The sequence below is a fragment of the Parambassis ranga genome, chromosome 17 (assembly GCF_900634625.1).
Source record: "Parambassis ranga chromosome 17, fParRan2.1, whole genome shotgun sequence".
Lineage (NCBI taxonomy): Eukaryota > Metazoa > Chordata > Actinopteri > Ambassidae > Parambassis > Parambassis ranga.
The window spans coordinates 3,123,247-3,137,486 of record NC_041037.1 but is presented as its reverse complement, the minus strand read 5'-3'; the positions used below and the strand labels follow the sequence as shown (position 1 = coordinate 3,137,486).

Genomic DNA, 14,240 nt, shown 5'->3' with positions numbered 1-14,240 from the left:
CCAGGACTCCAATATTCCACAGCAAACACGGCCCCAAATGATGGAAGGCTTTCAGACTGAGCCCAGTCATTCCCCATAGTCAAAAATCATTAATGCTACAGATAATTGCATTGAAGAGCTGAGCTCGCAGCGCCTGCTGCCATCTATTGAAGGGCAGCTTAGCCAAACATAATTAAAAGAGTGGAGATGGAGTGCATTATGCCCAATTAAAAGCCAATTGCACTTAATAACAACGTTATCTGGCCCTATTGACCAGTGGGGCTTCGCTCTAATTTCATCCTCACTGAGTCCTTGGATAATTGACTGAGATATTCTGAAGTGTGCCGTTTTTTTTTCTCATTGCCACCAAAGCAACTTCTGCTAAATGAAGCAACGCGCTGCCATTTTGCTCCTTAGATCTGTTGCAGTTTAGAGGAATGCTGACAAGAGTGAAGCCAAGTTTAGGCAGAATTAACATAAGTAGCTTATTCTTAGTAGCAGACAGTTGTGTATAAGACAAACATGTCAAGTGAGGTTGTACCTGTGTGGACTGAGGCTGCATATAGTAGTTTGTTTGTTTTAAATTTGATATATGTAATTAGAGGAACGTGTTTTTGCTTCTATGAAAATGTGTTTACTTTCATTGTGATACCACAACTGGTGCTATACCCTGCTCTGTGCAGGATACCAAGAAAAATCAATAAACTGCTGCCATTAAAGATAACATAAATAGCCATAGATCAATGTGCGTTGAACTGGAAAGTGTAACTGTAGCCAATTATTGATAAAAGCCCTCAAATATTACCTTCCTTTAAAACCTTTGTGTTTGTGTTTTACAGGGAGTCCCGGTGTTTGTAAGGTCACAGGCATGAAGTGAGTTCATCTTATTATCCAAGCATCCTGACTTCCTACTTTCCCTCCACATCATCTAGAATATATATATACTGTAAGTACTCTGTCATATGTCTATAACTGTATTCAATCAGGTGTTGGTTTTCTATTTGGACCTGAGAGCGCTGCAGGGGAGCGGCTCACCGCATGATAATGATGCAGTCTGAGTAGGAATGGCATTCCCTCCATCCACCAATGATGCTGAGGCGAAATGCCAGATGTTAGCTATGGTGATGGATTTTTTGGACTGTCTAAGCTAAGGAAAAGTCCTTGAGGGTGGAGGGAGCATTATTTGCCCAGGAGCAATACAAAGTGCTATTAGGAGTCGAGGCTGCATTAATAAATTATGCTTTGTTTTGATGTAATGTAAATGATGTAAGGGGAGGTGAAATGTTGTCGGTTTAAGGGGGGCGGCGAGCAAGTCCTTCTGCTCCGGATCGCTTTGACAGAGAGGAAGTAATGTGCATACTGACAAGGTGATGTTCAATGTGACCTGGTTGCCATGTGTTTACATGAATGACAGACTGAGAATCTGCATGTGTGTATAATAAAGATTTGATTCGACTGAGCCTTACCTGCAGTCCTACAGGTCCTGGTAGACCAGGGAATCCTCTGGGTCCTTCGTCTCCTTTCTGGCCAAACATGCCTTGCTGTCCTCTCGGTCCGGACTCGCCATCGCTTCCCTGTGGGAGGTCAGAGTTCATCTTCATTCTGATTCCAAGAGCTACAGCTAAAGCAAGTCCACAAACACAGTTTCTGCTCTTAATCCTTCTCAAGGGCACAGAGTGTATCCAAGCTCACATGGCAGAGGGCGGGTCGATGCACACATTCAAACACACATTAGCACAGTCACAACTTGGATGCCTTCTCTGAAGGTCATTTTATGGCAGTTTTTTCTGTCCGTCAATGTTCTACAGCCATTTATACTTGTTCAGGGTTGTGAGGAAGCTGTAGCATCCTGCACAGGTCAACAGTCATCTCTTAAAGCTAATAAGTAGACATCTGCACTTAAATGCCATTTACTCTGATGAGTCAATCCACACTGAAAACAAAAAGGGCGAGGCAGCAGTCCTACCCCTTCCTACACTGTGCTGCTGTGCTTCCTGGGAAAACAGCAACCATCCTGAAAGGCTTCTCAGCAGGGAAGGCAGGATACAGTACAGCGTAGCCACAGGCTTATGGTAAACAGTGTATGGGATAGATGCTGACTTCATCTAAGAAGTCAGAGGTGCGTGGGGCTACAGAGGATGGAAAGGGGAGACTACAGGGAAAGACTGAAGTGCTGACAGACGGGGAGTTTTCAGTTCAAACGCACGTCAGCACTTGAAAGTGCTTGAGGAGCTCTCGCTGAGCCCTGGGACATGTAGGCAGCCTCGGGCACGGGTACTGAATGCAGACGAGTTTAGAAGTAAATGTTTGGTGATTACAGGTAGCTTTGAGATGAAGAATCAGACACTAGGTGGAGTAAAGTTCAAGTCTGAGTGTCTGAAGTGACTAAGACTATAAAGACTGGATAAGTAAACAAATAAGAGAGCAGAGGCAGGTGGTTACCATCTGTTACCATCCATCCATCCATCCATTTTCAATCGCTTATCCAGGGCCGGGTTGCGGGGGCAGCAGGCTAAACAGGGACGCCCAGACTTCCATCTCACCAGACACTCCTGCTATCTCACTTTTGTTTTCACTCTTGGTCTGGTCACGTTAGGGACATTAGGCACCAAGATAACTTGATAAAGTTTAGGAAAAGAACATATCGTGTCGTCATTTTCATGACAACATGGAGGCAAGCCACTAAGATGTGGGAGTAATAATAGTGCAGCTGGCTTTCTTGATGAGTAGTGGAGTTGTCCAACACTGGAATACTTTTGTCAATATGTTGCCATCATGGTCCACTTCCTATTTGCAGTTATAACAGTTTGAACAGAGGTTAAAAAAAAAGGTTTGACAGTAATGGCTGTAATTGAAGCAATCGTGCCTTTTAATGAACTGCTCCAGGTTTCTCTTACTCTGTAAATATTTATGTTGTAATGCAGTGTAAGCCACAAATGATAAGCTAAGAAATAACTCATTAGTATTCTGAACACTGTCTGTGCTTTCTGGAATAGTCTGAGAGAGAAGCAACCTCCAAAATGTAAACTTACTCTTAGGTTTTAATTAGAAACATGCTTTCTCAAGGGCTCGAATCATTAAAAGTGAGTGTATCATCATTTGTACTACACCCTGCTAACTGTGAATGTTTATGTTTTCAACACATCATACTATACTACATTTTAATTTTAGTAATTTTGAATTTGATTAGCATAGCTACCTTTATTATACATATAAGTACAGACCTGGAGGAACTTACATCACCTCCTTTGCTGTTTGGGGATCTGTTTTTGTGTCACATACAAATGTGGTTTTGCCTGAGAACACATATTCCAGGATTATTCTTGCACCACATGTATGCCTCTCCTGGATAAAACATAACATATGGAAGTTTACCTCATCTCCATGAGGATCAATGCTGCCCCTGTCATGGACTGTTTGGTTACAAATGCTTAACCTTAGCTGCATCCGCTAGACAGCATAAGTGGTGACAAGAGCTGTTAAGTCTTAACTAAAAAAAGGAAATTGGATCATTCATTTGCCAAATCAAACATTCTTCCTGGATTGAGAGGACGGGCTGGTTTAAGTCAAAAAGTGGTAACAGCACTGAGAATTACCGAGCTGATTGTCTTGAGACTACACAGTCAGGACTCAGTCATGAAGATATGAATACACATGAGCAGACTGACTCACCAGGACAAACAACTGTGAAATAATTTGTTATTCAGCTTGGGTGCACTACCTGCTCACGGCAATCCATCCCACCGGGTCTATTCTAGCCCCCACTGAGCCCTGCAGATGCTGAATCTTTGCTACAATGGTTGTTAAAGCCTGCTAATTTACAGCAATGAGCTGTTAGTTGCCCCCAGGCCATCAGCTATTGTAGAAACAGGACTTTCCCTGTTGTGGTAATGAGATGGATGAACAGAGGTTGTAAGGCAGCTTGTCCCGGTGCCATATGAGGTCATACAGGGAAATGATTGGCTGGCATACCGTCGCGGGTCGTGAGACGAAAGTCACAAGTTTACTCCTGTGTATGACTTTTAAAACATACAAATTCTGATGGGTGGTCTACTAGACAAAGTTTTTTAACCACCTTGATCAAACAGTCTGAAGTAAAAGTTATGATTAAAATAAAATTTGCGTAACATTAAAATGATAAAAGGATGGAGAGGCTTAAAAATGAACAGGAACTGCAGCCAAAGGTTTTTGGACTGCAGAGGCAACATTAAAAAGCAATGCTGTAAGCATAGTGTGTCCCTGACCTGGCTGGAACGGTACTTAATTTCTGTCCACCTGGGGAATAAAACATTGTTTATTTAAATCAGGCTACCTTGTTGTAACAGAGGTCTCTAATTTAGCATTTTAAAGAGCCAAGTGCCCAATTTATCCAATCTATCAAACAGGACTATTAAAAGTAAGAAAAAAATAGAATTCATTCAAGTTTATTAATCACTTTTTCATGCGAATGCATAAATGGATCCTAACATGAACTTTTGTGACTTTCTTGACTGCCTGTTGTCTGCTTTCCATGTAATTGGGACACAACAGTAGCTGATGTTTCACTATGGGTCACACATGATGACAATTTTAAAGGTTTTAGAGATTTAGAGATAAAGAAAGTTGCACTTTGTTGAAGCAAATGTTTCTGTGATGTCATTATAGAGTCACTAGTAGTATCTGTGTTAAACTGCTTAAACTAGACAGACTATTGGATGGATAAAGGAAGAAAGTGACGTGTTAAGTGACATGGTATTCTATGCAAAACCAAACATTTATTTACATATGTGTTTTTAAAATTATCTTATATGTGTAATCCAGAGTCTTTCTCCATAGATCACCATTCATATTTTTTAAGAATTTAGGTGAAATAGGGTCCACCGGAAGAGGCGATGGCGGCAGTGTAGGCTAGCAAGCTAGCTGTAGCTTAGTTATCGGGGATAATTGTGGTGCTGGCTGTATTTTTTTTACCTGAGCTAACAGTCTGGTATAATTCACAGTCCTGCTACAATATCCATGACACTGCAGGATGACTGCTGTATTGCCTGAACTGATCCACAGGAGACTTGCTTGCACACGTCCATAGGGGGTCACCAATAAGGAATGGTTCTGGTTCTTACATTTTGAACTATTATCTATTATGCAACCAGACAAAAATAATTTTAATACAGGTCTTGAGTTCACTAGTTAACAACCTCCTGCCTTTGCCTGTGGCCTTTCGGTCCGAGTCCAACTAAATGATCACCTCTGGTGTGTTCCCAGAACCTTGGCCATTTCATTGTTCTCCTCTTCCAAACACTACTCTAGTAACCAGGGGCTGACATTAGGGGGAACCAGCACATTACATTCTTTACACATCAGAAATGCTGGAAACAAAACACCTTTAAAAAATTCAGACTCAAAGGCTGAAATCTTTTTCCAGGACTGACTGGTGTACATGGGTTAGCAAGTGGGTATTTGCCTTTCACTTCACGTCTCACTCCTGATTATGACATCCGTACACAGCATAAGTCAACAAGAAGAGTAAATAATAATACTTTATGGGGCATTTTATTGAGGAAGTGATACTTACAGCTGGACCGGGAGCTCCAACCACACCCTGGAGACCACTTGGGCCTGGTGGACCCTAAAAACAGAAGGAATGGAGAACAGTTCTAACAGCAGTGTCTGTGGTTTGTGGAAGTTTGGGTAGAAAATGTAAATTGATGTGAAGCAATGACTTTAAAATGAGGACACAACGCACTAACTAACCAATTCGTAAGCATACCAGCGCTTCACTTAATATTTCATATCCTGCAGGCTGGTTAGGGCAAGATAAATGCACATAAGTCATTGCCAAGTAACCTGTGTTTTTGATTTATTCAGATCATTTAAGAAACCAACAGCAAAGATTACTGTTCTTCACCAGATTAGCATAGATCATAATTTTAAACCTTGCTGCTCTGCATAAAATTGATAAAAAAAGAGAAAGTATACAGAAAAGACTCACAGATTCACCCTTGTCTCCTTTGCTTCCCTTTTGTCCAGGTCCGCCAACTTCTCCCTGTGGTGCAAACACACACACACACACACACACACACACACAGAACAGAGTTTACATCTCTCCTCTCCATCTTAAAAAGCTCCTGTGTTTAGTCAAAGTCCAATATCTTAAAGTGTCACCTTTACCGTGAATGGGTAGTAAATATTTCTACAGAGATTCTAATTTGATTGGCCCACAAAGACCTTGGGTTGAGTGTTTGCAATTAATTGATTGGCTCCCTGTCTAACCCCATTGGCATGATGATTGACAGAAGACGTGACTGGGATCCGGGAGGTGTGATGCTTACAGATGTATATAAAAAAAAAAAATGAGGATTTGGAGGCCCAGGGGAAACACAATGTGTAAACAGTTGGCCATTTCAGCGCATGTATTTATGTATTTGTTTATCAATTTGCATTTAGACATATGTTAATGTTTCCTGACCATGTTTATTTTGTTTACTGAATGCAACAATCTGTTCTACCAGGGATAATATTTTCTGCCATAACAAGCTACAAGCAAAGCCATGTGACTGCACAACACATTTGGGTTCGTTTGGTAGTCTATATGGCGTGCTGTCTGTATAGAGATGTGTGTATATATACTGTATATGCATGTTTGTATGAGGTGAGAATATGTTTATTGTGCCCACAGCCTGAGTCTGAAATCATCTTGTTTTTTTTTTTAAATGCCTTTGACATTCTTCACATTTTTAGGGGCATTTGAAGACACTGACAGCCGCGAGCATGTGTTGTATTCTTTGATATTATCAGAAATCTCATTTTGGTATGAAAGACAACCTTGCAGGTGTTCTTGTTACAGCTGGTGGTTCCAGGTGTCGCAGCTCTCTCTAAACTCTCTAAGCTGGATATTTAAACCAGCGATTCTTAGTTTGAGGTGTTACTCCACCTTGTCACCGTCCTCTCCGGGGGGACCCTGTGGACCAGCTGGACCGGGAAGACCAACAGGACCTTGAATGCCGTCACGACCTGCAGGACCCATGGGACCCTTCTCTCCCTACACATCGCAAGCATCAAATTCATTAAAAGGTGCTGCAAAAAAAAAAAAATCACTAAGTGACATAAGTGACACTCACAGGAGCTCCTTTCTCTCCAGCCGGGCCTGGTGGTCCTTGTGGGCCATTGCGTCCCGTCAGACCAATAGGACCTCCAGGGCCAGCGGGTCCTCTCTCTCCAGGAGAACCCTATTGATCAAAGAGCCGTTAGTTATTGTGATGTTATGAGAAAGCAAATCAACAATGTCAATTTCCTGCAGTAAATTTACATGTACAATAATCCATCTGTACCATCTATGCTGGTGTGCAATGTTTGTACAGAATTCCTCTTATCTTTTATTTATCTTTTATTTTTTACTGTACGATGTTCTATTTTATTCTATTTAACTCTTGCTCTGACTGTTGGTGTTGTATTGCTGCTGGTACCCGAATTTCCCTGAGGGACCTTCCCAAAGGGATTAATAAAGTATATTCTATTCTATTCTATTCTAAAGGTAAGAAGCTGCCACAGAAATGGTGCTTTGTCTGGAAAAATGAAACGTTTCATTTAAAAGAAAGGTGATTTTCTAGGAACCTTATTTCTATAGAATAAAATGTCAATAATGTGAAGGTTGCTGGAACAAAGACTTCTTTCACAGACATATAAACCTCTTTTTCAAAAATTACTTTTTTACTGAAGTTACTGACTTTTCCAGCAAACACCTGAGAGCCCGATTGATTGTATGAGGTATGTCCATACTGGATGTGAAACATGAAGCCTGTTGTTTTTGTATTTTTTACATCACACAATGCAGTAAAAAGATCCTTGGGTAATTTAGAGATTGTGTCATTGGTTAGTTTAGTGTAGCAGTGCACATATCCCTGCTGAGCAGAAGGTGGCGCTAATTCGTCGCGGGAAAGCTCCTAAACAAACACCCACATAGAGTTATTGATTAAAATCCAGCTCGCCCAGCATTGGTCAGTCTCTGAAGCACACCTGTGAGCTTGGTTAGTTCCTAGTTGCTTGCTGTTAGAAGCTATAATAACGTAAGCTGTGAATCATAAACTGATTACAATAATAAAAGCATATTGACCCTGCTGACAGCATCAAATCTTCACCAGGATGAGAGCTGCTCTGACGGCCAAACTCTTATCTCCCTAATAGGATTGAGCCGCTTTCTTCTGCCAAGGCCTTCTGGAAGGTCTCGCCATTATCTCCGACATCTTATTACCCTGCTCTTCACAATTCCCAGCTGGGTGCTCATCACTGTGTAGGTGGCTCAAATTACATAAACTGTGACTACATCTCTGACCAGCAGGTCATTACAACAGCTTCCTACCCAGCAAAGGTCTTAGACTGCTTTCAAATAAGATGTGTGTGTGTGTGTGTGTGTGTGTATGGTCCACAGCTTCATCCTGACTCTCTCTCTCTCACACACAAACACACTGATTCAGCTGCTGATATGAGCTGCCACCTGGCACTCATATGCCTGGCCCATTCCATGACAGACATTGCTGGTGACACACACAGCTCCAAACTGTCATCCACAGCCTGCCAACCTGCCCACCAGGACTCACTCACACACACACACAAAGATACACACAAGTTTCTTTCACTCGAATAACTCCACATTCTCCCTCTCTGTTTTCCTCCCACACACACACACACACACACGATTCTCTGGCTAAAAATCAAGTGCAAGACAAAAGCAGCAGCGTTTGTGACTTGTCGCATGCATCCTTTTATTCTGTGCTTCTTTCTTTCATGGTCTTTCAAACACACACTCTCAAAAGGGCAATACACAACACTCACAGACTTTCCCCACAACACAACAGCAGCTCCATCTCTGGCAGGAAATCGATGGGGGGAAAATATCAGATCTCTTGTGTGCATGGGCTCTTTTTTAAGGAGTTTTTCAAACACCACCAAAACAGTCTATTGCGTGTTTTTCAGCCAATGACTCACTTTCAAGCCAATTTAAGAAAACTATCTCATTTTGCAGTGGAAATGGCTCCACTCATTGAGAGAACGCCCTTCTTCTCACTTTCATCATCTTTTCATGCGTGCTCTGCATATCCGCTGTCATCTAATCTGGTGTTGCTCTGTCACTGGTGAGCAGGGGCAATTATCGGGAGCCTGCGTTTAACGCTCGAACAAAATGTCAGACAGTTCAAAGCTGCCTGTCAGTCAGCTTTCTGTACAGAATCACCACCGGAGCTCCTGAGGCTTTTCATTGCATATATCTCCCTAACTGAGGGGCTCAGAGACAAAGGCAAGAAAAGGAGTGCCCCACTTATTTATGGATTACCCTGACACCCCTGCTCCTTTTCAGGGCCACAGTAGTTCTTAAGTGCCGCAGCAACAGTATATAATTGAAGCTATAATATAGAAAAGGAGACCTTTTACACACATTTATGGTGCAGAGAAAAACATCCTGTTTGCCATTAGGGTGAAAAGTTTCTTTAAAAGTATTGGTCATAAAAAAAAAAAACAACAACAACACATACACACACGCAAACTTGCTCCATCTGTGCCACAACAGTTGCTATAGCAACTACTAAATGTGAGAAGAAAACATCTCCGACCAATCAAGTTGCAAGAATCATAGTACTTGTTGTTCAATTAGGCAATTAAGCAGTGATTAGGTGTTTCTGAAGCAGGGATGCTGAGCAACAACAAAAACAATTTATGCAGCATATTGCTTTCATCAAACAGTAAAGATCTTAATTCAAACAGCTGACAGTTATTCTTTAGAAAACAGATGTGTGGTGCCTTCTGCCGGGCAAATAAACTGCTGAATAAATCACGTCAATAAAAGCCAAATATGATCTTGAGCTTAACTGTCACAGTGTGAAAGATTATCAATGTAAATAATGACACGTTAACAATTTAAATGTATATTCATATTGAACATCATCTTTTGACCTGGGGACTGATTTTTTTTTTGTTACTTTACTGCCCTTCTCACTGCAGTTTGCATCCACGTGCTGCTGAATGACTGGAGAATGGGAGCTGTGCACAGCAGGTGCAACTCCATTCTCCAAAAGCTCAAGTCACTTTTCACTGCAATTGCTGTGGCAGAGAGAGAGAGAGAGAGGGGGGAACAACTAAGAGAAAAAGAGATGAGGTAACCATAGTAACAGGCTACTTACAATAGGGCCGGGGGGACCCTGAGGGCCTTCTCCTCCCTTTAAGCCACCTGGACCCTGAAAGTAGAGGACAAGCAGAAGAGAAGGGGTTAGATCTTGCTCGCTCCAGGGCTGCTACTCAGCACCATTGAAACAGCGGTCATCACAGCTCTCCAATGGGTCACTAAATGTTTTTGTGTGTGCAGATACATGTGTGCAATTATTTATGAGCATGTATGGATCCAGAAACAGTTCTTTTAAAACCTTTTCACAACACACAAAGGTACTAACAGGTGACCGTGAGAAGAGCTAAATAATCAATGTGTAATTAGTGTAATAATAAGTGTATGTATGTGTATGATTTCATTTGTCTATACTCGCCAAGCTCAACACTCATTAATCTCCAGTTTCTTAAAACTTTACCTGGGCTGCAGTACAGCACACCACCAGAGGAAATGTGTGTTACTTTAATAAATGATGATGTAGCCTAATCTGTATTAGGAATACAGAATATTTATAGTATTAATGCATTAAATGAGCTTCAAAGGAAATGAAAAAGAGATGTTCTTAAAGCCCGCCGTGGGCAACAAGTACAGGTATAGTCCATCTGTCTGTGGCCCCTTCGTCATCTACTCGAGATGCTGGCTCTTGAATAGAAAAGCCTGTGCTGAATCCAGGAGGCTGAGACTGCTTATGGAAAACACAGTTCACCAGAGGCAGTAAAGACTTTCATTATAATAACTAATTTACAGGCTCCAGCAGAGCCAGGGGGGTTGCAGAGGCTGCCAAGCAGGCTCTCCACCTCCCCGGCTTCCACATTTCACCACAGTGCATTAGAATGGAAGCATCTCTCTTTGCTGGACACACAAAAAAGTTATTTATTGGCTCGTATATTGCAACAGTGCCTTTCTTTCTTTCAAGACTGAGAGATGAGATGAAGAGTGTGAGTGAGTGTGTGTGTGAGTGTGTGTTTGTGTGTGTGAGAAGAATAAAGTTTGATGGCATAAGCAGCAAAAAAAATCAATACAACAGGTACATGTGTTGCTGCATTGTGTGTTTGTTACTTAGATAGTGGGAGAACGTGTGTGTGTGTGTTATAGAGGGAAAGCCACTCTGCACACATGGGATAAACATAGCAAGTAACATAATAAGTCAGTGCAGTGGAGTCCTATGCTGTAATAATGGTCAGCCTTGTAATGAGCCACAGCAACCCCCAAAAACCTCACTCTCCCCTAACGGCCATCCGCTCTCACCTTGAACTTTTTCTCACCCACTCCTTTTGTGAATTAATTTGGGTTATTCAGCAGGCTAAGGGTGTGTACGATGTGGTCACTGAGTTGTGGGTTTGAATCAGAATCAAAGAGGTCTGACTCATTCTTCGATTGGAAGCAAAACAAGAAGGAACTCTGAATGCAGACTACATCTGATTACAGAGACGTTTCCAAAGACACATTTGCAGCTTCAAAATAAGTGATATTAATGATGATAAAATACATCAATATAGCTTCTGGCTCCGTCCTCGCTTTCAGTCCTGTGTAAGCCAGTTCTGCACTTTTTAGTCCGGATCACTGCCAAGCTTGACATTTGGTTTAACAGCAGGTTGTTAGCCTGGTAATTGGGGTTTGGAGCTAAATACAGACGGGTGCATGCTCAGGATGTGGTATGACACACATCTCTGAGTGTGCGTGTTTGTCTGACTGTGTGTTAATCAGCGTGTTACCATGGCCCCTGGAAGACCTCTTGCCCCGCCGAAACCCTTCAGCCCTTGAGGTCCCGGTTTTCCACTGTGACCGTGAGGTCCTGGATCACCCTACAGACAGAGACAGAGTAACATCACTCAGCGAACACCAGGTAATCATCACCATCATTAAACAAGTGAAAAAAAGAGGATGGATTAATCTGTGAGAAAAAAAAACAATTAAAAGTAATTCAATTTTTATGTGCAAACAACAGCAAATGATTAAAAAGTAATGGCATAAAAAGATCAACAACTTTGAAATCATTAATAAAGCAGCAACATGTGTGTGTTTTAATTGTCCCAAACACTAAAATACTTTATTATGTTTGATTGCAAAACCGGGACATAAAAGTAACCCCTTCACTCCAGAGTCATTTTAATACAAACATCTAAAATGTATACTCTCTCACCTTTCCACCTTCTTTTCCAGCAGCTCCAGGTAGACCTTGCTCACCAGGTGGGCCAGGGGATCCTGGGTGTCCTCGTTCTCCACTGGGTCCTGTCTCTCCAGTTGGGCCCTATCAAGGACATGCTAAGGTTAATATGCTTAAAAAATGTTTAATGAGAAAGAATCAGGGAATCAAGCCCTCCAACAACAGACCTACATCAAGATGTGTGCAGTATGTCAGCATATTACAGCTTATTACATTAAGGTCTGTACCTGTGGTCCAACTACTCCTCCAGGTCCCGGAGGTCCGGTTTTTCCTTGGAAACCCTGAAAGAGAAAAACAAAGGGGTTAGACTGATCCCTATTTTACATATTAAATAATCTCAAAACATAGGAAGTAGGAAACTGAAACTGTACAGCTCTGTTATGACTAACGTGACACTGTCAGATAACAAAGAGTATAAGAAAGAAGCTGCTTAGAGAAGACATTGAGAAATCCCTGCAGAGACGTCTGTCTGTGCAAGAATAAAAGCACTTCAGCGATCAGTGAACAGTTGGCATTTGGGGTTTTATTCCTAACAAGAAGGCACCCACGAAGGCACTGTAGGAGGACACCATAAATGTTAAAACCCAATCAAGCAGGATGTTTACATTGTTGTTGTAGGTCACTGAAATACAGCATCTTCTGTGTGTTCTGCAGCAACTTAGGAAAGATGTATCAGTGTCCTGATAATGCCACCGGTTTTTGGACAAGACAGAACACATCTGCATTGGGTTGTGTTGGTTGATTTTATTAAAGAAGATGGAATAATAGTTTATTTAAAAAAAAAAGAAAATGTTTTGAGGAAAACAACTCCTCTTCTTCCTCTCAAAACCTTTCTGCAGGTCAAGTTCCATACATGCACAACACTCACCGTCTCTCCCCTCTGTCCAGGATGACCGGGCAGCCCATCTTTGCCTGGTGGGCCCTGGAATAGAGAGAACAGGAGGAAAAAAAAAGTGTGTATTAATATTTGAAAAGCTCCTATGAGAAGTGTTAACGTGGCTCTGGATAGTTGCCAGCTCATAGACACTTTGACAACAGATACTTACATTAGGTCCTTTGGGTCCGGGGAAACCGACAGGTCCCTGTGGTCCTTGAGGTCCCTTAAAAAAAGACAGGATGAAACCATGTCACTGAAATTCACTTGTATTCTAGTTGCAGCTTTCTGTGATTAGGAAACACCCATTTCCTTATAAATGTGTAGCATCTTTGAGTGCACACTGCAACAATATAAACAATAGGCAGTGATCAAAAAAAGTCAGATACTAACCCGCTCTCCAGGAGGGCCGGGAGGTCCATCATTGCCTGAGGTGCCCTGAGGAGGACGGAAAGACACAGAGGAACATTGTGAAATTTGTCAAAACACTCTCTGTGAGTAAAATGTATCTGTGAGGTTACACAGCAAGCCTCTGTGATTTAGCTGAACAGTTTATTCTCCTGATGCTGCATGTTCCGAATGTCCTTGGCTCTCACCTTTGCACCTGGCTTTCCTGTTGGTCCTCTTGCACCACGGCCCCCACGTGGACCCTACGTTCAGTGCATATAAAACAAAACAGTCATCAAAACTGCATTATACAGTACAAAACAAACCGAAACACAGAAAGCAAGGGCAGGTAATCACTGTCTATATCCGTCTCTGCCCTATGCATCAAATATAAACCTCAAACACAACCACACAAAAGATGTGATTTTCATTTAAACTCAATAAATCATTTATTTGGAGGACTCGGGCTGAGCTGGCAGACAGATGAATTGCTTACCGTTGGGCCGCGTTGCCCTCTGGGGCCAGCTTTGCCAGCGATCCCCTGTGAAGGAAAAACAAAAGCTTTGATTTAGGACATAAAACTTCCCTGTGCCCTCGGTACTTTTTAAAAGCTCTTCTAAGAAGTTTAGGCAAACAACAAATACACTTGAACATTAGATAGAAACAACTGCTAAGGGGGCTTGGGATGAAACAAAACCATCTGA

At 41.9% G+C, this 14,240-nt stretch overlaps 1 protein-coding gene across 1 annotated transcript in view; it reads right to left on the bottom strand.

Moving 5' to 3' along the window:
• Window positions 1-14,240, bottom strand: part of LOC114449446 (collagen alpha-1(XI) chain-like) — a 70,638-nt gene that overhangs the window by 15,168 nt on the left and 41,230 nt on the right. Inside the window, exons 33-46 of the mRNA XM_028427134.1 lie at window positions 14,033-14,077; window positions 13,746-13,799; window positions 13,543-13,587; window positions 13,322-13,375; window positions 13,144-13,197; window positions 12,503-12,556; window positions 12,252-12,359; window positions 11,824-11,913; window positions 10,128-10,181; window positions 7,077-7,184; window positions 6,890-6,997; window positions 5,948-6,001; window positions 5,531-5,584; window positions 1,446-1,553 (exon numbers count right to left, since the gene is read on the bottom strand). Coding sequence (XP_028282935.1) covers window positions 1,446-1,553; window positions 5,531-5,584; window positions 5,948-6,001; window positions 6,890-6,997; window positions 7,077-7,184; window positions 10,128-10,181; window positions 11,824-11,913; window positions 12,252-12,359; window positions 12,503-12,556; window positions 13,144-13,197; window positions 13,322-13,375; window positions 13,543-13,587; window positions 13,746-13,799; window positions 14,033-14,077 — 990 coding nt within the window. The remainder of the gene's footprint in view (window positions 1-1,445; window positions 1,554-5,530; window positions 5,585-5,947; window positions 6,002-6,889; window positions 6,998-7,076; window positions 7,185-10,127; window positions 10,182-11,823; window positions 11,914-12,251; window positions 12,360-12,502; window positions 12,557-13,143; window positions 13,198-13,321; window positions 13,376-13,542; window positions 13,588-13,745; window positions 13,800-14,032; window positions 14,078-14,240) is intronic.